Source organism: Myotis daubentonii, chromosome 12 (assembly GCF_963259705.1).
Source record: "Myotis daubentonii chromosome 12, mMyoDau2.1, whole genome shotgun sequence".
In the NCBI taxonomy this organism is placed as follows: domain Eukaryota; kingdom Metazoa; phylum Chordata; class Mammalia; order Chiroptera; family Vespertilionidae; genus Myotis; species Myotis daubentonii.
Window position 1 is genome coordinate 12,785,577 of NC_081851.1, and position 25,352 is coordinate 12,810,928.

The 25,352-nt window shown below is 46.8% G+C and overlaps 1 protein-coding gene across 1 annotated transcript in view; it reads left to right on the plus strand.

Annotated features, from left to right (window-relative positions):
* Window positions 1-13,647, plus strand: part of LOC132213896 (protein Daple-like) — a 48,790-nt gene extending 35,143 nt beyond the window's left edge. Inside the window, 3 exon segments of the mRNA XM_059660777.1 lie at window positions 11,048-11,248; window positions 13,301-13,305; window positions 13,471-13,647. Of these exon segments, the coding sequence (XP_059516760.1) occupies window positions 11,048-11,248; window positions 13,301-13,305; window positions 13,471-13,647 (383 nt within the window).
* The last annotated feature ends 11,705 nt before the right edge of the window (window positions 13,648-25,352 follow it).

Genomic DNA, 25,352 nt, shown 5'->3' on the forward strand with positions numbered 1-25,352 from the left:
GAGCTTTTGAAGTGGATTCCTACTTGCATGTGCTGTATGTATTTCATCGAATCTAAGAGGCTGTCAGACAAGGGTGCTCACATAAGAAGAAGATATATGGATTGTAGCAGTGACGATTTTGTCACAGTTGCCACCTGGTCGACAGTGACTGTGAGACAGGCTCGAAGCTGCATCCTGATTTCAGAGATGTTAAGGTTTGGGAGAGGGGGAAAGTGCATCTTACTTGCCTTAAACATGGCTTAGTTTTCAATTTACTTTTAAATATCATGTTCTACATGACTTACCTATAAACCTGCCAAACGTGCACCCTGAGCATTTAAATTTTATGAAGGACACCAGGACTTCCTGAAGACCAACCCAGGCCTGAGATTCATGCCCTTTCAGGGGCAGCTGTGACAGCACCAGGGTCCATGACAAGCCGCCTCTTGAGTGTGACCTGTGCACACGCCTTTCTGGGTGACATTCACCACTTCGGGACCTGGTGTGTCCCTCGAAACTCAAAAAACACAATGTGTACATGCATCCATACTAGTGTTTGGGGACTAATGCTTGCATTCCAAGTCTTTACAGGAGGTGAATTAGGTAAAATCCTCACATGCAGGGAAATGATAACAAACTTATTAACATTTATCTAGAGGTATCTGTTGCCTCTGGTTTTCATACAGGATACATAATTTTTTTCACACTCACACCTCCCCTTGTGTTATTGTCTAAGTTGAGTTAATTAACGATAATCAGCCGAATTGACTTAGCAACCCTTTCAGAGAAAAGATGCTTGACTGCCCAGGCTGGTTTTTCTCAGTGGTTAGAGCATCATCTCTCATATCACAGAGTCCAGGGTTCGAGTCTGTTCAAGGGCAAGTACCTGGGTTTCAAGCTCAATGCCTGGCCCGTTCAAGGTGTGTGGGTGGCACCCAATCAATGTGTCTCTCTCACAAAGATGTTTTTCTCTCTGACTCTGTGCCTCCCTTCCACTCTCTGAAAAAAAATATCCTCAGGTGAGGATTAACAAAACAAAAAAAATAGGAGAAGTAAGATGGCTGTTGACAGGACTGCAGGCTTCTAGATAGTGTGAGAGTGAGAGAACGAAAGGAGAGTGCATGGAGTATCAGTATTTGTGAGTGAGGGACAGCTATACTCCAAGGGACTGTTGGGACTGGCGGACTGGCCGCCCATGATTGGGCAGACTCTACAGCAGCTGAAATCTCTTCTGGAGTGGCCAGCTCTGCTGTAGAGACCAAGCCATCTTGTAGGGGAGATGGCTGTGATTAGAGACGGACTGTGATAAGAACCCCAGTCTTACCTTCAACTGGGGAGATCTCAGATGCTTCCTGGGACTTTAAAACCAAGACTTCCAGGGACCAGTTATCTCAGCTGCGAATCTAGGAATGCCAGAACTCCAACCTCCCCGACCACGGGCACCTGGCAGGTTTTCTCTGAGGGAGACAAATGTGCGAACTCACGGACAAGCCCTGTGCCTTGTCACAGAGCAGAAGGAACAGCTGAATCAAAGAGCACTCACCTGGAACTGGCAAAGTAAACACAGCTGGCATTGCCTAAAGAAAGGCAGTGCAGGAGACAGAGAGCTACATAACCAGAAGCACTGAGAGGAGAGATCATGGGGAGACAAAGAAACAGCCCGCATACAAAAGAAAGGAGGACTAACCAGAAAAGGAAGGAAATGAAATGAAGGCAAGCAGTATGAAAGAGAAAGAATTCAGAGAAGTGGTCATAAGGTCACTGAAAAGGATGGAAGACACATTCAACAATATGTGTAGGAACCAAGAAGAAATGAAAAGAAGCAAGAAGAAATGAAAAAATGGCATTGCTGCAATAAAGAACTCAATAGAAAGCATCAACAGTACACTAGAAGAAGTGGAGGACCACATCAGTGAGCTAGAAGACAAGATAGGTAAAATGCCCAAGCAGAGCAGCATCTATACAAGAAACTTAAAAAATAGGACGAGAGCCTAAGGGAACTTTGGGACAACACAAAAAGAAACAACATCCGTGTAATAGGGGTGCCAGAAGAAGAGGAAACTGAACAAGGAATAGAAAATCTGTTTGAAGAAATAATGACAGAAAACTTCCCTGATATCGGGAAGAAAAAGCTCACACAGTCCCAAACAAGATGAACCCCAAAAGATTGATAACAAGACACATTATAATTAAATTGGCAACACCAACTACAAAGTAAGAATCTGAAAGGCTGCCAGAGAGAGACAGAAAGTTACCTACAAAGGATCTGCCATCAGACTATTGACTAATTTCCCAACAGAAACACATCGGCCAGAAGGGAATGGAATGAAATATACAAAGTCATGCAAAGAAAGGGTCTGAATCCAAGAATACTGTATCCAGCAAGGCTATCAATTAAAATTGAGGGTGAAATCAGGATCTTTACAGACAAAAAAGGACTAAGGGAGTTTATTACCCCCAAACCAACAATGCAAGAAATGCTAAAGGGTGTGCTATAAAAAGAAGAAATAGGAAGGGAAGAAGGAACACAGGCATAAAGAATAAAAATGGTGACAAACAAGTACCTTTAAATGTAAATGGATCAAATGCCCCAATCAAAAGACATAGGGTAGCTGAGTGGATAAGAAAACATGACCCATATATCTCCTGTCTACAGGAAACTCATCTTAGAACAAAGAACTCACACAGACTGATGGTGAAAGGTTGGAAAAGTTTTTTTCAGACGAATGAAAAAAAAAAAAAAAGCTGGGGTAGCAATACTTATATCAGACAAATTAGATCTCAAAGTGAAGGCCATAACAAGAGATAAGGAAGGCCACTTCATAATACTAAAGGGAGCAATTCAACAAGAAGATATAACTCTCGTAATCATAGAGGCTCTCAATAGAGGAGCACCCAAATACATAACAAAACTTCTGGAGGATATCAAGGGAGAGATTGACAGCAATACAGTCATAGGAGGGTGTTGAGTGTGTTTCCTTCCATGACCCGCGTGGAGTAGGGTTCGGTACCTGAAAGAGGAGCCGCACAACAAATGTGAGTAAAGACACGAGATAATTTTGCAATATCGGAGGTCCAGGCGGGCAAGTCCAACTCAAGGAGAGGGACTTCCACCCATGCTCAGGCTGCTCCAATCTTTTATTGATCTGGAGTAGCCCTTAGGCAGGCGACCCCCCAGTAACAAGCAGACTAGCCCATCAGCAAGGATTTACATAATAATAAATGGGGGAGTAGTTTCAGCTACCACTGTCTGGACAAACAGAGGTGGCGCCTAGCTCCGGGCTTTGCTAGGGCTTCAAAGGCACCCAGCCTTGGGGGGGGGGGCGGTTTCGGGGAGTGCTCTGTCTATGCTTATCAGATAGTGAAGGCAATAAACAGTTTCCCACAGTAGGGGACTTTAGTACCCCACTAACACCACTGGACAAATCCCCTAAACAAAAAGTCAGCAGAGAAACAGCAATCCTAAATGACTCATTAGATCAGATGGAATTGACATCTTCAGAACATTACACTCCAAAGCCACAGAATATACATTCTTCTCAAGTGCACATGGGTCATTTTCAAAGATAGACCACATATTGGGGCACAGGTAAAGTTTTTTTTTTCAAATTCAAGAAGATAGAATTCATATCAAGCATCTTCTCAGATCACAATGGCAAAAAAGTAGAAATCAACTCAATAAAAACAATTAAAAAATCAAAACCTGGAGGCTAAATAGAATGCTTTTTAGTAATGATTGGGATACCAAAGAGATCAAAGAAGAAGTAAAAAAGCATCATGGCAACAAATGACAATGAAAACACAACATCCAAAATCTATAGGACACAGTGAAAGCAGTCTTGAGGGGGACGTTCATAGCTTTGCAGGCCTATCTCAAAAAAACAAGAAAAAATGGTAATAAATTATATAACCCTACAACTCAAAGAATTAGATGGAGAGCAATAAGAAAATCCCAGTGTAAGCAGAAAGAAGCTAATAATAAAGATCAGCATGGAGATAAGTGACATAGAGACCAAAAAAACAATAATAAAGTTCAACAAAACCAAAAGCTAGTTCTTTGAAAGGATAAACAAGATTGATGAACCTCTAGCCAGGCTCACCAAGAAGATAAGAGAGAGAGCCCAAATAAAATTAGAAATGAAAGAAATGAAGTAACCAATCCCACAGAAATACAAATGATTATGAAAAAGTACTTTGAACAACTCTATTCCAATAAAGTGGACTACCTAGATGAAATAGACATATTCTTTGAAAAATACAAGCTCCCAAAACTCAATCAAGAAGAATAAAAAAACCTGAATAGGCCAATGACTCCCGAAGAAATTGAAGCAGTGAGCAAAAATCTTCCAGCAAACAAAAGCCCTGGTCAAGATGGCTTTACAGGGGTGTTCTACCAAGCATTCAAAGAACTTCAACCTGTCTTCCACAGACTATTTCAAAAAATTCAAGAGGAAGGCACACTTCCAAGCTCTTCCTATGAAGCAAGCATTACCCTAATTCCAAAACCTGATAAAGACACCACAAAAAAGAGAACTACAGGCCAATATCCTTGATGAACATAGATGCAAAAATCCTCAACAAAATTCTAGCAAATCGAATTGAGCATTACATTATAAAGAACATACACCATGACGAAGTTGGATTTATTCCGAGGATGCAAGGATGGTACAATATCCACAAATAAATAAATGTGATACATAACATAAACAAACTGAGAGACAAAAATCACATAATCATATCAATCAATGCAGAAAAAGCATTTGCCAAAATCCAACACCCTTTCTTGATAAAAGCTCTCAGCCAAGTGGGAATAAAGGGACCATACCTCAACATAATAAAAGCCTTAAATGACAAACCTGCAGCCAACATCAAACTCAATGGGCAAAAACTAAACTCATTTCCCCTATAAATGGGAAGAGGACAGGTATGCCCACTCTCACCACTCCTGTTTGAAATAGTACTGGAAGTGCTAGCCATAGTGATCAGACAAGAAAATGAAATAAAAGGCATCCAATTGGAAAAGAAGAAGTAAAACTGTCCTTATTAGCAGATGACGTTACTATATATAAAAAAACCCCAAAGACTCCATTAAAAAACTACTGGACCTAATAAGTGAAGTTGATAAAGTAGCAGGATATAAAGTTAACACCCAGAAATCTATGGCCTTTTTATACACTAATAATGAACTCACAGAAAGAGAAGCGAAAAAAAAAAAAAAAAAACAATCCCATTTACCATTTCACCAAAAAAAACAAAACAATTAAGATACTTAGGAATAAACTTAACTGAGGACATAAAAGACCTGTACAGAAAACAACACAACATTGAAAAAAAGAGATAGAGGAAGATATGAACAAATGGAAGAATATACCATGTTCATGGATTGGTAGAATCAACATCATTAAAATGCCCCTACTACCCAAAGCAATCTATAAATTCAATGCAATCGCCATTAAAATACCAATGTCACACTTCAGAGATCTAGAACAAACTCTCCAAAAATTCATCTGGAATAAAAAAAGACCCCAAATAGCTGCAGCGATCTTGAGAGAGAACAATGTAGGAGGGATCACAATACCAGATAGCAAGCTATACTACAAATCCACTGTTCTCAAAACTGCCTGGTACTGGCACCAGAACAAACATAAAGACCAGTGGAACAGAACAGAGAACCCAGAAATCAACACAAGCCAGCATGCTCAATTAATGTTTGACAAAGGAGGCAAGAGCATACAATGGAGACAAGAGAATCCCTTCAATAAATGGTGTTGGGAAAACTGGACAGATACTTGCAAAAAAATGAAAATAGACCACCAACTTCCACCATACACAAAAGTAAACTCAAAATGGATAAAGGACTTTAAGATAGGAAACCATAAAAATCTTAGAAGAAGCAATAGGCAGCAAAATAGCAGATATTGGTGGTAGCAGTATCTTTACCGATACAGCACCTAGGGCAATAGAAACTAAAGAGAAAATAAACAAATGGGACTACATCAAAATAAAAGGCTTCTGCATAGCAAACACACACACACACACACACACACACACACACACACACACACACACACAAAACTATCAATAGAACAACAAGAAAGCCCACTGCATGGGATAAAATATTTGCCAATGTTATCACCGATAATGGTTTAATCTCCAACATCTACAGGGAACTCATACAGCTTAACAAAAGGAAGATAAACAATCCAATAAAAAGTGGACAAAGTACCTGAATAGACACTTTTCAGAAGGGGACATTCAGAAACCAAGAGACATATGAAAACATGCTCCAAGTCACTAATCATCAGAGAGATGCAAATTCAAACGACAATGAGGTATCATCTCACACCTGTCAGAATGGCTATCATCAACAGTTCAACAAAGGACAAATGCTGGCGAGGATGTGGAGAAAAAGGAACACTCGTGCACTGCTGGTGGGAATGCAGACTGGTGCAGCCACTGTGGATAACAGTATGGAGTTTCCTCAAAACGTTAAAAAGGGAACTCCCATTTGACCCAGTGATCCCACTTCTAGGAATATATCCCAAGAAACCAAAACCACCAACCAGAAAGGATACATGTACCCCTATGTTCATAGCAGCACAATTTACCATAGCTAAGATTTAGAAACAGCCTAAATTCCCATCAGCAGATAAATGGATTAGAAAACTGTGGTACATCTGCACAATGGAATACTATGCTGCTCTAAAAAAAAAAAAAAAAAAAAAAAAAAAAAAAAAAAAAAAAAAGAGGAGTTCTTACCATTTGCAACAGTGTGGAAGGACCTGGAGAGCATTATGGTAAGTGAAATAAGCCAGTCAATGAAAGAAAAATACCACATGATCTCACTCATTTATGGATAATAAAGAGCATTATAAACTGGTGAACAAAAATAGATACAGAGGCAGAGCAGCATGGAACAGACTGTCAAAATACAGCGGGAAGGCTGGGGAGGGTTGGTGGGGGAGGTAAGGGATCAACGGAAGGACTTGTATGCATGCATATAAGCATAAACAATGGACTCAAGATATTGGGGGGTAGGGTAGGCCAGGGGAAGGTCAATGGGGAAAAAAGGAAACATGTAGTACTCTTTGTAATACTTTAAGCCAGTGGTCAGCAAACTGCGAATCCGCGGGCCGCAGCTCACAAGCCACATGTTGCTCTTTGGCCCCTTGGGTGTGGCTCTTCCACAAAATACCGGCTCTTTCACAAAATAACCGACTTCTGTGCATGGGCCACAAAGTCTCAATCGCACTGTATGTGCATGCCCGCACGTGGTGTTTTGTGGAGGAGGCACACTCGGGGGCTGGAGGGGAAGGTCAGGGAGCTGCGTGTGGCTCGAATTCCTCGGTTTGCCGACCATGGCTTTAAGCAATAAAATAATTAAAAAAAAAAAGATAAAGAAACAACTGTTTGGATCCATGAATGAGCAGGTCAGTGGTAGATATTAGTAACGGCAGCCATGTAATGGGGGCTCTTTCTGGGCTCAGCACCCTTTAGCTAGTTTCACACTTTACATCTCTCCTTTAGTTCCAACTGCGATGTGAGGCAGGTGCGATTCCTATCCCCTTTCCAGGGCTGGGAAAGTGAGGCTTGACAAGGTTAAGCACTTGCCCAGAGAATAAGGGGTGGTGCTGGGATCTGAACCTGTGCCTGACAGATTACAGAGCCTGAACTCTTAAACACTGTGAGCACTGCCTGCAGTTGAGGCTGCTTTGGTCCCTGAAGGTGCTGACCAAGCCTGGGGCACCAGCATTGCATAGTGCAGTGATGGCGAAACCATGACACGCGAACTCATTTTTTTGGTTGATTTTTCTGTGTTAAATGGCATTTAAATATATAAAATAAATATCAAAAATATAAGTCTTTGTTTTACTATGGTTGCAAATATCAAAAAAATTTCTATATGTGACAGGGAACCAGAGTTAAGTTAGGGTTTTTCAAAATGCTGACAGGCAGAGCCCAAAAGGTTCACCATCACTGGTAGTGGGTTCCTTCTCCTGTGGTGTGAGCTGTGGCCACCAGGTGGTGCTGTGGAGAGAGAAATAACGGTGGACCTGCTATGAACTTGAATCCTAAGTCAGAAATCAGATAAGTCAGTTAAGCTCATGTACATGACATGTTCAGGAAGTTAGGCCAATTGTCTGCTCTGATGAGACTCCATAATTTAAAGGTCATGAAGTGTAGGTTTGCAGTAGAAGATGCGTAGGGATCGAAATGGGAATAATTCTTGATGTTGACAGTATTTTGGTCTGAAAAAGATGAATTTCAAACTCATCCTTCCACAAGAGGCTGTTTGAGATGCACAAGGACTATTAGTGAGCAGTTCAGGTGGCCTGTCCCATTGCAGCAGCCAGAAGCACACCAGGAAGTGTCCCAAGGTGTTCGAACAGGAGCAGGAGTTAGTTGTGTGAGAGCCAAGTTGCCAGGGATCTTGTCACTAGGGTGGAGGACTAAGAAAAACTGGGTCCTAACCAATAAACATTCTTATTTAATAATTTAACACGTTGAAATTGAAAAATAGTCTAAGGCATTGGCTCCTAGAGCAATATAGAATCCTCCTCATGTGCTAAGTAAAGTCTGGGCACAAGGATGCCACTAAATTAATTAAGTGGGGTCAGAGCGTAATGGTTCATCGAGTCCTGATTCTGATTGTGCTGTGGTATTGTTTCCAACTCTCCTGGGCAGGACAGGACTCTGATTTCCCAAGAACATTTAGCTAACGCAGTCATTTGTTATTCATTTCATTTATTTGCTGTTTTGTTTTGTTTTTCCTTCCTCTCTTGGGTTATCGGGGGATCACAATTTAGCACCTCGGCACATAAAGAGTCGCTTTTGCAGAAGCGGAAGTGAGGACAAGGCCAAGTCTTCATCAGCCGGGCCGGCTTTCTGTAAACGCCTGAGGTTCTGGACCTCCTCTGACATCAAACCTGCTTCTCACTAGCCCCTCCATTTCTCAGACAGTGGGGATTTCAAATCCATCAGTGTCTTCACAATGTACCTGGCTTCATGTCTGAAATTCAAAAAACAAACAGAAAAACAGTAGCTAAAGGCCAGATGACCCATAGTGGACCCCTCCTCCTGACCCAAATTCCAAGCCAAGCTTAAAGTAGCCAACCTGGATTCTGACTTTAAAGGAGACCAGTGGTCCCAGCCTCTGGACCTGACTCCAGCGCCGCGCAGTGTTAGGGGAGGTTTGGGGCATCCACGCCCAGGTCCCTGGGCCAGGGTGTCTGTGCTAAGTGAGGCCCAGGGCCCAGTGCCGCCCCCTCTCTCGCACCTGCAGGCTTGTAGACCATGCCCCTGTGCAGCGCAGAGCTCATCAGCGGTCGCTATGCTTCCGAAACTGCGCACCTCCTGTCAAGTGAGATTTTTCAGACTCATTTTTGGGCCGCTAATTTTAAATCTGCTGCCCTTGTCTCCACCTTCTGAGTCAGAGCACAGAATCTTGGCTTTTGCAGAGCAGTCCATTTTTAGATGTGTTCTGTGTTTTGAAGAATTTACTGCTCCACTCAGCATCTCAAATAATCGGATCGATGTTGCTCAGCCGGGGTTCAGCCCAAAGCGACGTTTTAGGACTGTGCTGAGGTCCTCTGACGTCTTGGATGCTACTGTGAGGGCAGCAGTGGACAAACAGGACATCAGCTCAAAGTCACCATCAGCTGGGAGCGCTGGTCCACAGAAGCCTTTAGCTACTGCATTGTTTTCTGTCTTCAGCCATCCTCATACCGTCTCCATGATTTTGCAAAGTCTATTTCACCTGAGTGGTACTTACATACTTCCCCTTGAATCGACTTGCAGTTTCCACTTTATTTTAAAAGATTGTTATCCGTACCGTAAATGGAAAACCACTATCATATAAACACAAGGTCACCGTAAAAGTAAACGGGTGATTCTCACACTGCTCCTGTCAGTTGATGTGGCACTGACTTTGTCACATGCATCCCTCTGATTCCTGGGCTGCCGTGTGCTGGTCCCCTGCCTGCCTGCCCAGCATGCTGTTGGAAACGCGCGCTCTCTGCCCTGGCTGCTGTCTGGCGCATCCGCCTCCCGGCTACTGCTCACTCTGACTTCACGCAGTGGACGCCTTTCAGATTCATCCCACCAGACTTGAATCTTGCTTCTCATCAAGGTTATCTTTCAGAATCCAAATCTCCCCTTGGTTTCAATTGCAAGGCTTGGGTGCTTAAAACTTCCCCGTGAGTCCAGACACTGGGTGGCTGAAGGGCAAGGGCAGCAGGTCCTCGGGGAGTGGAGAGCCCAGAATCCCCACAGTGGGCGTGGCTCCGGGACCATAGCCCTCTGGCTGCCTGGAGCAGGACACTGTGCAAAACAGCCTTGTCCTGATGCTCTGAGGAACTCCAACCACATTCGTTTTTCATTTGTATTTGGAGAGCCATCCCCTTTCCTACTACGAGGTAGTCCAAGGTCTTTTAGGTTTGTTTTTGCTCCCAATGTTGCTGTTTTCATTGGGGTTTTATTTAACTTGGACAAAAGTATATGTTCACTGTAGAAAACTCAGAGATTGCAAAACATACAAGGTAAAACTCATTCTTGCAATCAGTCACCATGAGAGATGAAAACTTCTTAAACAGATGATTATTAGGGTGGCAGTGAACTTCTTTCTCAAATCAGAAGGGAAGCCCGTTGGCAGGGTGGACATCCCGGACCTTGAGGGCCTGGCCCCAGGTCGGGAGTGGTCCTGAGCAGCCACAGGCCAGGTCTACTCACTAGTGATCAGGGATTGAGGGACACGGCAGGGGGGCCAGTAGTTAATGTGTTGGACTTTTACCAACATTTTTTTGAGCTTCCTGAGCTCACCCTTTATTTCCTCCCGGCTGCTGGGGATTCACACTGTGAGCCATGGTTAGAGCCAGGGCCGGCATCCTGGGGCGTCCAACTCAGGCTGCCGCCAGGGCCCCCCCTTAGACCACAGACCATGAGGCACACAGCCCCGCTTTTGTCCCTGGGCTCCCTGGCCCTTCTGCCTCTGCTTTTAGGCCTCAGGTGATCGCCCCAACTTGGCATGGGATTTTGCAGCCTCATTTCTCACTGTCCTTCTCTGCCCCAGGCCCTGGGGACCCAATACCAAAGGGAGTGGCCCCACACAGAGGCAGCCTTGACCGCACTCGAGTAGATGCCTCCGCTGACCCAGCCACCAAGCCCCGGCCATCAGAGCTGGGCTCCGAGGCCTGTTCATCCTCAGCCATCACTACAGCTCCTTCCACCTCCACCTCCACCTCCACCTCCCGGCACCCAGGCCGCACCCACGGTGAGTCACGGGTCGCTCCAGAACCAAGAGGGATGAGCATCTCGGCCCGAGGTCCTTCCCAAAGACCCCGGCTCACAGGGGCAGGAGGCGCCTCCCAGACTGAGAGGTGGTCAGCTTGTGGGTGACGCTGTGGACAGGTTTGGCATCCCACAGACACAGGTTCAGAACTCAGCTCCGCCTCCAGCTATGCGACTTTGGGAGGGTAACTCCGCCATCTGGACGGCTGGGCCTGAGCCCTGGGACCCACACCACTGCTCAGAAATTGGTAGCAACAAGCGGCTCCTGAACGGAGGTGAAACAGAGTTTGGGCTAACTTCAGGCAACATTGGAGGTTTATTCTCCGGGAGGAGACTTGACAGGGTCCCTGCCCTGGAGGCCGGTCCATGGCGAGGAGGGCAGGTGTCCTAGACTGAAAAACAAGGGGATTCAGGGAGGATTGACAGGTTGGATGCCTCCCAGATGCCAGTAGCCTTGCGTGCTCGCACCTTACATGGGAAATTATGGTCCTCTTCAAGGCATCTGATTAGCGGGAGACACTCCCAGCAGGGTAGTCGGGTCATATGTTCCAGGGGGAGCCCATGAGAGGTCAGGGTTCCCGGACACCTGAGGAGCGTCTGCAACACCAGAGACAAACCAATGTGAGAGCAACAGGGTCAGCAGGCATTGGGCACAGAGACAAAAGCTTTAAAATGCTCATCATGACAGCAGAGTAAACCACTTTGCACGGTGCAACCAGGGCAGGATGCTATGAAAAGGAGCATCTGAGGATGAGCACTGGGAAATTTAAAATGTGCAACAGATGGGAGAAATACAGCTTAAAACTTAAAAAGACATTCTGCTTATGACCTAGAGATGACAGCATCTGAGGACAGCAGAAGAGCTGGAAATGACCGCCCCGGAGGTGTTAGAAACTGACAAGAAGAGAAGGGGTTATGATTTTTCATCATCTTACGTCCCACTGGACCCTGGGAGCTATGACAAGCATAACTGTAATTTGACAAGCCCAGCAAAGACAGACAGGGCCGCAGCTCTCAATGCTGCCTGGCTCAGCTTCAGGACCTGGCCCCTGGTTTACAAATCAGGAGCACCCCTGGGAGAAGGTGAGGTGAGTGAGCACAGGGCAGGAGGCAGTCCCTCTGTGCTCCTGGACAGACACTGAAACGGCAGCCAGTGACTGTTGGGTGTCGGGGTGCTGTGCCCTGTGCAGCTGGGACGGGCTCGCTCTGTGTTCCTTGTGGCCACTCAGCAGTCGGCCCAGTCTCCCAGGCTCTGCAGAGCGGAAGCCCTGCCTGGGCTCCAGCAGGAGCCGGGAGCACCCCCTCCCCTGGGCCTGCCAGAAGGCTGTGTGGCTCTAGGCCTGGCCCTCCAGGCGAACCCTCTGGCTGCCTCAGCCTGGATCCCCCCTGAGCCAGAGCCCAGGCCTGTTCAGATGCCTGCGGAGCCTGCCCCAGGGCCCCCCATACTGCACGCCCAGCACTGCCCACGGCGATTCCTGGCAGCCCAGTGCTCACGCTCAGGGGGATCTAGAACTGTCTGCAAAATGGAGACCCTGGTGTCCCTTTGGAGGGGACCCAGGGCTGCTGTCAGAGAGCAGCTGGCAGGCCTGAGGCACAGGGCATCCTAGTCCTTCTCAGGGAAGAGCAGTGACTGGTGGCCCATGGATTCCCGACGTTGCTGGTGAGGAGCTGCTGGTGCAGGCTCATTCTCTAGGTAACCCGCCTCCTCCCTCAGGTGGTGGTTCTTTCCTTTACCTTCTTCCAGGCCCCCCCGCCCCCCCACCCCACCCCATCCCGCTCCGCCGGAGAGCCCAGGCCCCTGGGAGGGGATTGCTCTCAGGGCCCTGCTTTTGGTGCAGCTGGCCCTGGACGTGGAGGGGCTCCCGGGATACTAAGTATCAGCTGCCTTTGCTGCATGGCCCTTAGGCCAGGACACTTCTGTCCTTTGGAGTCCCAGTCATTGCGCAGGCGGAAGAGTGATTTAAAGTTAAGTCAGAGAGAGTCCTGAGTGTGAGGCTGTCCCAGCAGGAGAAATGAGGAGATATAGGACATGCAGGGCACGTACTCCCTAAGGGCAGGGTCCACCCATCCCTCCCTCCTCCAGGAGCTGGACACGACCTCCAGGGCTGGGCCAGAGTCAGAGGTGGCCGTCTGGCAAAAGGCCCAGGTTCCCCGTGGATGTTCCAGGTCCGCTGACTCACCAGCATTATGTTCTCCACGGGCTAGAATTCAGATGACAGCCCCTGTGAGCGGTCCCTGGAGCTCCAGTTCCCCACCACAGGCAGCACGGGGAGTGGGCTTTGCATGGTGCCCTTCAGCCTGTGTTCTCAGACCTGTTTCCATCAGCAGTGCTTTTCCTTCAAGCTAAGGCCTGTGTGCAAGTCCCACACACAAAGGAGGTGAAAGTGGAGGTGTTATGCTGAAGCAGGAATGGGGACCCGCAGTTCCTCAACACCCCTTCCCTGTCTCCCCGAGGGGCCTAAGCATGCAGCTCCTGCTTCCATCCCTCCGTGATGGGGAGTCACTCCTCTGGAGGCTTGGACTGCCCTTTCCTGAAGGAAGGCCTAGTGGCCCAGGCAGAGAGCACTGATTGCAGGAAGGTCTCACCTTCCTCACATGGATTGGAGTTGCCAGAGCAGCTCCCAGTGGTAAATTTCATCTTAGAAACTGGTGGAAACTCTTGCCATCTCATGGAGGCAGAAGGGAATCAGGGAATGAGACCAGCCTTCTCAACCATTAACAGTCGCTTCGGGTCTTTATAATTTCCGAAGAACAAAATCCTAGGAGGGTGGGGAGCTAAATTTTTAATTAAAACAAAAACTGAGAGCGTTTACATTGGCTTCGGCTTCTGAAGTATCAACAATAAGTGCAGGAGGAGCACTATCTCCCACCCTCCCATTGCCTAGAAATCTCCATGGTGCTGGCATGGGCTCCTGCAACTTATGGGCAGAGACAGGCTCTGTGGGGGGCAGTGTGACACTGCGGAGCCCGCCCTCTTCACACTGGGTGGAGGGTAACACGACAGGAGGAGTCGGCCACTGTTCTTGGAAGTGTCACCGAGGGGCCAGATTTATGCTGAATCCGCTGAGGAAAGGGATTGTCTTCCTAAGTGTTCTGATTCCTCGAGCTTCTCTCATCAAGAGACAGAGGCAAAGGGGTGGGCAGAGCAGGGCTGGAATGGATGGAGGCTTTTGGAGCCGCTGATCTGTATCACAGTTGCCTTTCAATGACACATCCTTTTCAAAGAGGAAGGTGGGTTTTTTTGTTCAAGTTTTTCCTTCTGAAAGAGGGGGCTCATTCTGCTTCTGTGCTCTTCACGGAAACCAAGTACTTGTTGACTCACCCCCAAACCCCGCTGCTAAGAGGCTTTTTCTGGTGCCTGCTATTTGGGGAGCATGCCAGGGCTGGGGAACTAGGCACCCTGTGCCCCAGTGAGTCCAGAGCAGACTGCTTGGTGGGGCAGGAAGCAGAGCCGCTCCTAGTGTGTCCCTGGCTCTCAGTGCAGTTCAGCTCAACACCAGTTGTGTGCAGGGACGACGAGCACACAGTCCCTGTCCCCAGCTGTGACTGTGCAGTAGGACCAGTCTGATGATACCGGGGGGGGGGGGTGCTGCGCCGTGGGACTGCGTGTGCTGGAGGCGTGGACCAGGAGGGGAGGTCTGCAGGCCTGGAAGGGACCACCTGCCCTGACCGGGAGGTGCCGCCCTCCCTGCAGCAGGTGCTCCCCCTGTGATCCTAGGGAGGCAGGGAGGGCTGCCCTAGGCATGCTCAGGTGGGCACACACCGCTTACAGGAGGGCAGCTGCCCCACACTTGTCACAGGGGAGGTCTGATTCTTTTCCCTTCGGGGCAGATGTCAATTTGAAACGAAAAAGAGAAGGAGCTGAAGGACAGCAAATAGCCATGGAAAGCCAGCACGTTCTTTCCTCCTGAGACCCCAGCACCCGCCCCTCGGACCACCGAGGGCAAGCGGGCCCTGGAGCAGGCACAGGCTACATTGTGCACACGTGGCGCACACACTCTGCCCTGTGCTGCCTCCCGCCCTCACCAGGTGCCACTGTCCTGGTCTAGGCAGGGTGTTTCCATGTGTTCTAGAAAGCTCCATGTGTAGTAAGGGTGGGCTCCACACCCCTCCAACCCTTCGCTTTCCCAGAGCCGCCCTGTTTGGCCTGTACTGGAGTTCTGCGTGAAATTTCCTTTGTTAACAAAATTGTTTGAGCCCAGCCCCAGACCTCACAGACACAGAAACACAGGCTGTCATCCCGTACAGCTCATGCCCACTGTGCACGGGGCCAGGCACTCAGGGGAGGCAGGACCCCTCCTGGGGCGTCTCCAGAATCCGAGCTGTGCTCCTGGGGGTGCTCCCCTGAGCTGTGACAGAATTGCTCTGTTATGTCCTTGTTGTCAGACTGGAGGGCTTAGTGTGGGCTAGACTGGGTCATCGGCCCTTTTGGTTAAGAATTGTCCTTTCCGAGAGATTCAACAAGATGGCAGCGATATAGGCTGACGCGTCCCAGGTCGTCTCCCTGAGCAAATGGAGTGAGCAGCTGAAACTAATAACACCCACGCCAAATTGGCGAAACTACTCAGCTGGTGAGACGGTTTGTAGCCGGGAAGGGCAGAGCTCCCCTGGAAAGGTAAAAAAACAGGGATCTGGGCAGGAAAGTTTGCCAGACCTCTGAGCCCAGAGGGTTAGAGGGAGACCGCGTGGCAGATAGCAACGTCCCTTGGGACAGGCACAGCCCCTGACTGGGGAAAGGAGATCCGCAGGATTTCTGGCGCTGCCGGGGGATTTGAGAGCTGGGTTCTGTGATCGCGGAGGACTGAGCCTACAGGGGAGCAGCCTAAAGAGCTGACCAGAGCATGCAGTGCCAGTAATAGAAGAGCTTGTAGAAAGTCAGCCTTCCCAGTTTCCGCGGCTGGCGTTTACTTGTTTATTTTCACTGAATCCTGTTCATAAGACATTCCGGATACAGACACTCACCTGTGCTGAAGAGAGGGAGAAGGTGCAGACGAGTGCAATCTGGGGAGAGACTGAGGAGAGAGGGGGGGGCCGGGAGAGGTGGCAGCAGATTGAGTCCTGAGACACCCCTGGGCCCAGGATCAGGGCAGCCATTCTTTCCAGAGGGTGGGACTCCCCTACCTAGCACCCAGGCAAGGAGCACAGCCACACCCAGATTCCACCCTGAACGAGATCAAGGATTAAAATAATCTGATCAGTCCCTGGGAGTTAACAGGGTCTGGCCTATAGAGGGATTTTCAATCCCAGCAACAACACAGAGTGGTGCCTGGTGTGTGGTGCCTTGTTGTGTTGTATTTTGTGCCTTTAAATCAATGCAGCAGATCCAAACAACAGCAGCCTCCTGAGCACCACACCCTCTGTCTGAGGAACAGCAGCTGTACCTGAAACCTCCCCCCACCAGCCAGAAGAACTACCACAGCTGTGAACAGCACCCACCAGAGGAGCTGCTGCCAACTGTAGAGCAGCTGCTACTGCAACCGCCCGAGGAGCAACCACAGACCAAGGAGTCACTGCTACCCAGGGAGCAGCCACTGAACGACTCAACTTCTAGATATGTCAGTGAGATCAAACATGGGTAGACAAAGAAACCCCCAAAGGAAAGAAAAAGAGGTCTCGCCAGAAAAGCAGCTAAGTGATACAGAGGCATGCAACATGACCGAAAAAAGAATTCAGAATAAGGGTCCTAGAGTTCATAAACTGGACGGAGGAAAAAATCAATAACATATGCAAGAAGCTACAAGAAACAGATGAAAAAATCAACAACTTAAGTAAGACCCAAGAAGAAATGAAGAGCGATATAGCTGCAATAAAAAACACCATTGAAAGTATCAACAGTAGACTAGGAGAAGCGGAGGACCGAATTAGTGAATTAGAAGACAAGGAAGCAAAACACACCCAAACTGTACTGCAATTGGAGAAAAAAATTAAAAAACAGGAGGACAGCCTAAGGGAGCTTTGGGACAACATAAAACGAAACAACATACGAATAATAGGGGTGCCAGAACAACAGAAAGAGGAACAAGGATTAGAAAACCTACTCGAAGAAATAATATCAGAAAACTTCCCTGAGGTGGGGAAGAAAAAAGTCACACAAACCCAGAGAGTCCCAAACAAGGTGAACCCGAAAAGACCCACAGCAAGACACATCATAATTACCATGGCAAATGTTCAGGACAAAGAGAGAATCTTATAAGCTGCAAGAGAGAGACGGAAAGTTACATACAAGGGCTCTCCCATTAGATTATCAAATGACTTCTCAACAGAAACACAGCAGGCCAGAAAAGAATGGACTGAAATTTACAAAGTGATGCAAAGCAAAGGGCTGAATCCAAGAATACTCTATCCAGCAAGGCTATCAGTCAAAATTGAAGGGGAAATAAGAAGTTTCACCGACAAAAAAAGCCTAAGGGAGTTTATCACCACCAAGCCAGCAATGCAAGAAATGCTAAAGGGACTGGTGTAAAAAAAGAAATAAAAAGCTCAGAAAGAAAACAGCCACACTAAAAAAGAAATGGCTACAAACAAGTACCTTTCAATAATAACTTTAAACGTAAACGGACTAAATGCTGCTACCAAAAGACATCGAGTGGAAGAATGGATACAAAAACATGACCGATACATCTGCTGTCTACAAGAGACACACCTCATTAGAAGGGACTCACACGGACTGAAAGTAAGTGTTGAAAAAATGTCTTTCAGGCAAATGGAAAGGAAAAGAAAGTTGGGGTAGCAATACTTATATCAGACAAAATAGACCTCAAAGTGAAGGCCATAACAAGAGATAAGGAAGGCCACTTCATCATACTAAAGGGATCAATACAACAAGAAGATATGACTCTGGTAAACATATATGCACCCAATGCAGGAGCACCCAAATTCATAAAAAAAACTCCTGGAAGATATCAAAGGAGAGATCGACAACAATACAATTATAGTAGGGGACTTAAATACACCACTGACAGCACTGGATAAGTCCTATAGACAAACAATCAGCAATCCTAAATGACTCACTAGATCAGATGGACTTAATAGACATCTTCAGAACACTTCACCCCAAAGCCACAGAACATACATTCCACTCTGATGCTCATGGGACATATTCAAAAATAGACCACATATTGGGTCACAAGCAAAGTCTCCCCAAATTCAAGAAGATTAAAATCATAAAAAGCATCTTCTCAGACCACGATGGCATAATATTAGAAATAAACTACAATAAAAACAACCCCAAATACTCACTTGGAAGCTGATTAGCATGCTATTAAATATTGATTGGGTTACCAATGAGATCAAAGAAGAAATCAAAAATATCCTGGAAATTAATGACAATGAAAACACAACAATCCAAAACCTATGGGACACAATTAAAGCAGTCCTGAGATGGAAGTTTATAGCTCTACAGGCCTATCTCAAAAAACAAGAAAAAATGGTAGTAAATCATCTAACTCTACAACTCAAAGAATTAGAAAGACAGCAACAAGAAAACCCCAGAGTGAGCAGAAGGAAGGAGATAATAAAGATTATAGCAGAAATAAATGACATAGAGACCAAAAAAAAACAATACAGAAAATCAATGAAACCAAGAGCTGGTTCTTTGAAAGGATAAACAAAATTGACAAACCTCTAGCCAGACTCACCAAGAAGCAAAGAGAGAGGACCCAAATAAACAAAATCAGAAATGATAGAGGCGAAATAACAACAGACCCCACAGAAATACAAATGATTGTTAAAAAATACTATGACAGCTCTACTCCAACAAACTAGACAACCTGGAGAAAATGGACAAATTCCTAGAAAAATACAACATTCCAAAACTCAATCAGGAAGAATCTAAAAATCTCAATAGGCCAATAACTATGGAAGAAATTGAAGCAGTCATAAAAAAGCTTCCAGCAAACAAAAGCAGAGGACCAGACAGCTTCACAGGGGAGTTTTACCAAACATTCAAGGAAGAACTAAAACCTATCCTCCTCAGACTACTACAAAAAATTCAAGAGGAAGGAACACTTCCAAGCTCATTCTATGAAGCCAGCATCACCCTAATACCAAAACCAGGTAAAGACAACACAATGAAAGAGAATTACAGGCCAATATCCCTCATGAACATAGATGCCAAAATCCTCAACAAAATCTTAGCAAATCGGATCCAGCAGTACATCAGAAAGATCATACACCATGACCAAGTAGGATTTACCCCAGGGATGCAAGGATGGTACAATATCCGCAAATCAATAAACGTGATACATCACATAAACAAATTGAAAGAAAAAAACCACATGGTCATATCAATTGATGCAGAAAAAGCATTTGACAAAATCCAACACCAATTTTTGATAAAAACTCTCAGCAACGTGGGAATTGAAGGATCATACCTCAACATAATAAAAGCCATATATGACAAACCCACAGCCAACATCATACTCAATGGACAAAAACTAACAGCATTTCCCCTAAGAACAGGAACAAGACAGGGATGCCCCCTCTCTCCACTCCTGTTCAACATAGTACTGGAACTATTAGCCATCACAATTAGGCAAGAAGAAGAAATAAAAGGCATCCAAATTGGAAAAGAGGAAGTAAAACTGTCGTTATTTGCAGACGACATGATATTATACATACAAAACCCTAGAGACTCCATCAAAAAGCTACTAGACTTAATACATGAATTTGGCAATGTAGCACGATACAAAATTAACCCCAAGAAATCTGAGGCATTTCTATACACCAATAGTGAACGTTCAGAAAGAGAGATTATAAAAACAATCCCATTCACCATCGCACCAAAAAAATTAAGCTACCTAGGAATAAACTTAACTAAAGAGGTAAAGGATTTCTACTCAGAAAACTACAGGACGTTGAAAAAAAGATATAGAGGAAGACATAAACAGGTGCAAGTACATACCGTGTTCATGGATTTGTAGAATCAACATCATTAAAATGTCCATACTACCCAAAGCAATCTATAAATTCAACGCACTTCCCATTAAAATACCAACGACATACTTCACAGATCTAGAACGAACTCTCCGAAAATTCATCTGGAATAAAAAAAGACCCTGAATAGCTGCAGCAATCCTGAAAAAGAACAAAGTAGGTGGGATCTCAATACCAGATATCAAGATGTATTACAAAGCCACTGTTCTCAAAACTGCCTGGTACTGGCACAAGAACAGGCATATAGATCAATGGAATAGAATAGAGAGCCCAGAAATCGGCCCGAACCAATATGCTCAATTAATATTTGACAAAGGAGGCAAGAACATACAATGGAGCCAAGATAGTCTCTTCAATAAATGGTGCTGGGAAAATTGGACAGATATATGCAAGAAAATGAAACTAGACCACCAACTTACACCATACACAAAAATAAACTCAAAATGGATAAAGGACTTAAATGTACGACAGGAAACCATAAAAATTCTCAAAGAATCCAAAGGCAACAAAATCTCAGACATATGCCGAAGCAATTTCTTCACTGATACAGCTAATAGGGCCCTGGAAACTAAGGAGAAAATGAACAAATGGGACTACATCAAAATAAAGAGCTTCTGCACAGCAAAAGAAACCATCAACAAAACAATGAGAAAACACACTGCGTGGGAAAACATATTTGCCAATGTCATATCTGATAAGGGCCTAATCTGCAAAATTTATAGGGAACTCATACATCTTAACAAAAGGAAGATAAACAATCCAATCAAAAAATGGGCAAAGCACCTAAATAGACACCTTTCAAAAGAGGACATTCAGAAAGCCAAGAGACATATGAAAACATGCTCAAAGTCACTAATCATCCGAGAGATGCAAATCAAAACAACAATGAGGTACCATCTCACACCTGTCAGATTGGCTATCATCAACAAATCAACAAAGGACAAGTGCTGGAGAGGATGTGGTAAAAAGGAACACTCGTGCACTGCTGGTGGGAATGCAGACTGGTGCAGCCACTATGGAAGACACTATGGAGTTTCCTCAAAAAACTAAAAATGGAACTCCCATTTGTCCCTGTGATCCCACTTCTAGGAATATATCCCAAGAAACCAGAAACACCAATCAGAAAGGATATATGCACCCATATGTTCATAGCAGCACAATTCACCATAGCTAGGATCTGGAAACAGCCTAAGTGCCCATCAGTAGATGAATGGATTAGAAAACTGTGGTACATCTACAGGATAGAATACTATGCTGCTATAAAAAAGAAGGAACTCTTACCATTTGCAACGGCATGGATGGAACTGGAGAGCATTATGCTAAGTGAAATAAGCCAGTCAGTGAAGGAAAAATACCACATGATCTCACTCAGTCATGGATAATAGAGAAAATTATAAACTTTTGAACAATAATAGATACAGAGGCAGAGCAGCCTCAAACAGATTGTCAAACTGCAGCGGGAAGGCCGGGGAGGGTTGGGGGGCAGGAGGGAGGGGGGTAAGAGATCAACCAAAGGTCTTGTATGCATGCATATAAGCATAACCAATGGACATAAGACACTGAGGGGTAGGGTAGGCCAGGGGATTGTCAAGGGCGGGGGGGAAAAAAAGGGACACATATGTAATACCCTTTGTAATACTGTAAGCAATAAATAAATAAATAAATAAATAAATAAATAAATAAATAAATAAAAGAATTGTCCTTTCCTCTCAGGGTATCGACCAGGCATCTTGGAGAGCCCTAGTGATGCGTCCAGTGACAGCTCACCTCTTGGCCTGAAGGGTAAGTCGGCTTTCCTTCTGGGCACTTTCCAGTGCACTTGGATCTGGGCTCTGGGCTTTATGTTATTTGTGTGATTTAAAGAAGACAATTCGCAAGTTCTTCACAGCATGATGGGTTTGCCTCCATAGGGCAAATCATGCAGTTTCAGGCTCAGACCTGAGAGTTTTCACGGATTTGGATCCAGATCCCTTCTCCTCACTGACCAGCTCTGGGCACCTGGGCGAGCCACCCATCCTCCAAGTGTGGGTTCCTGCAGCTTCCAGATGGGGACAGGGCTGGGAGTTCCGGTCCATCGTGGTCAGAGGACACGGGTGAGTGTGATTCCTTTACAGCGTTTAAGTTTGTTAATGGTGCAGAAGATGGTCTGTCTACGCTGTCCCAAGGGCTAAGGAGAGTGGTGCCTCACAGCTGTTGCTAATTTCAGCTTTAGCAGGAGCTCTGTGCTTCCCTCCCACGTTATTTTGTTTTTAAACCCCCCTGTGAACTTCTAGAGAATCCCAACATGTCCTTGACATCCCAGTGCCAGCCTGGGAGAAGTGTGCTCTGGGTTCCCCAGCGGGGCTCCCTGTGTTCCGTGAGTCGGAGGCAGCACAGAGCCCACTGGAGGTAGGTGAGTGAGAGTGAGAGACTGACGTGTGTTCCTCTGTGTCCCCTCGCCCTGACACCAGGTTCCTCCAACCCGGCTGGCTCCACCACGAACCCAAGAGCAGTGAGGACCTGATGCCCAGCAGGGACACAGCACTTTGCCCCGCCCCGCGATGCCAGCACCCCAGGCCACACTACCCTCAGCCTCCAGGCGTACCCGCCACCCAGGATGGGCCTCTCCACCAGGAGGCATCCAGTAGAGGGGTGGGGCCCAGCCCCAGGCCTTGGGGTAGCCCTGGGTCCCCCAGAGCAGAGGATGGTCACCCTGGAGGAGTTCCTGGAGGAGCATGACTGCGCTCCCCCTATGCTGTGTGAGGCCTGGGAGTGCTCTTTCCTCTCTCCCCTCAGATGGACCTGGACCAGAGGGGAGACCTGGACAGCAAAGTCACAGAGAGGGATGGGGTGGGGCTGGCGCCACCTGGCTGCAGAGCTGGCTTGGATGGGGAACATAACCACTAGCCAGAAAGTGACTGTGCTGGCAGCCCACCCAGACCTGGGAGGCTGTTCTCTCCATCTGTGCAGGGAGCGGGCAGAAAGGCCAGCATGGAGGGCCTGAGCCATGCAGTCTCTGTGCAGTTACTCTACGCTGCCGCTGGGCAGGAGGCGGTCCTAGACCATCTGTCAATAAAAGGGAAGGCTGTGCTCCAATGACACTTTTGTTATGGACACTGTCCTTTGAATTCTATAGCGTTTTTACAAAAGTCTGTTCTTTAAAAATATTTTGTTTTAATCATTAAAAAATGTAAAGACTGCTTAGCTCACAGGCCATACAAAAACAAGTGGCAAGTCCTAGCCGGCTTGGATCAGTGGTTAGAGCATCAGCCTGTGGACTGTAGGGTCTCAAGTTCGATTCCAGTCAAGGGCATGTACCTCAGTTGCAAGCTTGATCCACCAGTCTTGGTCAGGGCATGTGCAGGAGGCAGCCAGTCATTGTGTCTCTCTCACATTGATGTTTCTCTCTCTCTGCCCCTCCCTTAACCCCTTCCACTGTCTATAAAAATCAATGAAAGAAATATCCTTGGGTCAGGATTAACACAAACAAAAGAAGGGTGGCGAGCTGGAGTCGGCCTGCAGCACCAGTTTGCTGAGCGCTGCTCTGTAGCTCTGACCCCTGGACATCAGCGGATTTAGGAAACCCTCGAGTCACCATGTAGCTTTCCTGAACCTGCACGTGCACCTGTTACTGAGCTGTTGCCTCCATGCACAGATGAAGGTCACTGCCTGACCATTGAGACCATTGGAGGATTTTAGTAATTGTCTCCCTCCCCTTAAGCATACACAGTGGAACTCTCTCCGGCCACATAGCGAATTCTCTGGCCTGCATTAGTGGATCCTGGTGACACGGAATACAGACTATTTGTTCAGTAGATATGTACTGAGCGTGTACTCTGTGTTAGGCAGCACGCATGATTCCTGCTCCCCCCAAAAAACAAAGTAAACCAGGTGCCTAGTCAGGTGGGCAGTCCTGAAGGCAATATGTACATGGTCTCTGCCTCCCATCATTTCTGTTTCTGTCTACAGAGCACTGTGCGCCGGGGCTGGAGAGAAACCAAAGCCCTGCCCTAAAGTCCATGGTCTGATGCGTGCTTCTCAGACTGAGGCCTGCCTCATGCTCACCTGGGCTGCCTGGACACAGGACGGACCCTGGGTTTCTGGCTCAGGGGCCGGGGTTGGGGCTCCCTGAGAATCTGCATCACCACCAAGTGCCCAGAGGTCACCTGGTCCTTTTCAGCCTCAGTGAGACCAAAGCAGCCTCGCTGTAGGAGCTGGTTGTGGAAGCTGATACTCCCTCCTGAGAGCCACCTCGCTCCCACTTCCCAGTGTGCTCACCCCACTAACCTGACACCCCTGAGCAGGCCTGAAGAAGTGGAATTCACAACCGTGCCCCTGCCTCCGCTCCCTGAGTCTTGGTGCTGGGTGAGGGTGTCTTGTTTGTGTGTCTTCTGCAGTCTGTTGTCTTCGTGGTTGTGTTTTTTGTTTGACTTGCTGTTTTCAGTTACTTATTAGGCTCCTCATAGAGGACATAACCTGGTCTTTCCCTTCCTCCTTCATCCTGATTCTGACAACATCTGCACCCTCCCTGGCCACCTCCTCTGGGTGGCCAGGGAGGGTGCACTCATGAAGATGGGTGTCAAAGATGTAGAACTGTGCAGAGAGGGGCCGGGTGGTGTGAAAGACGGCTGCAGAGCCGGGCAGCTGTGGGTTCAACCCCCACCTGCCACTCTCTAGATGTGAGACCTGCTGGACTGTGGCCTCACTGTTGAAGGTTACCTTAATACAACCTTGCAAGTTTGCTTTGATAATTTAATGAGTGGGGGGGGTGTTGTTTTTGTTTTGTTCTTTTGCAATTGCACCTATAGTTTCTAGCATGGTGCCTGGCACATGGGAAGCAGGTGATACACGGTACCTATTGTATTATTGACCGCAGGTCTTCCTGGACAAACTCCCAGGGTATATGACTCCTAACTGGCATGTGAAACAGCAGGCTGTGTCTCTGGCCAGTTGAGCATCCAGATGTCTTCATGGGCCAGGGAGTTGGTAGGTGGAGGTGTCTCCTAGGATGCTGAGCTATCCTTCAGACTGATTCTGCGTGACACAGTCTGGTGGCCTGGGTCTTAACCCTGACTCACCTTTCACATGCCCTCCTTCTCTCTCCTCTTCTCCTGGTGGCCTTCACCTAGGAGATACCTGTTACAGAAGACCGGAGAAGAACTAAGCAATGCTGA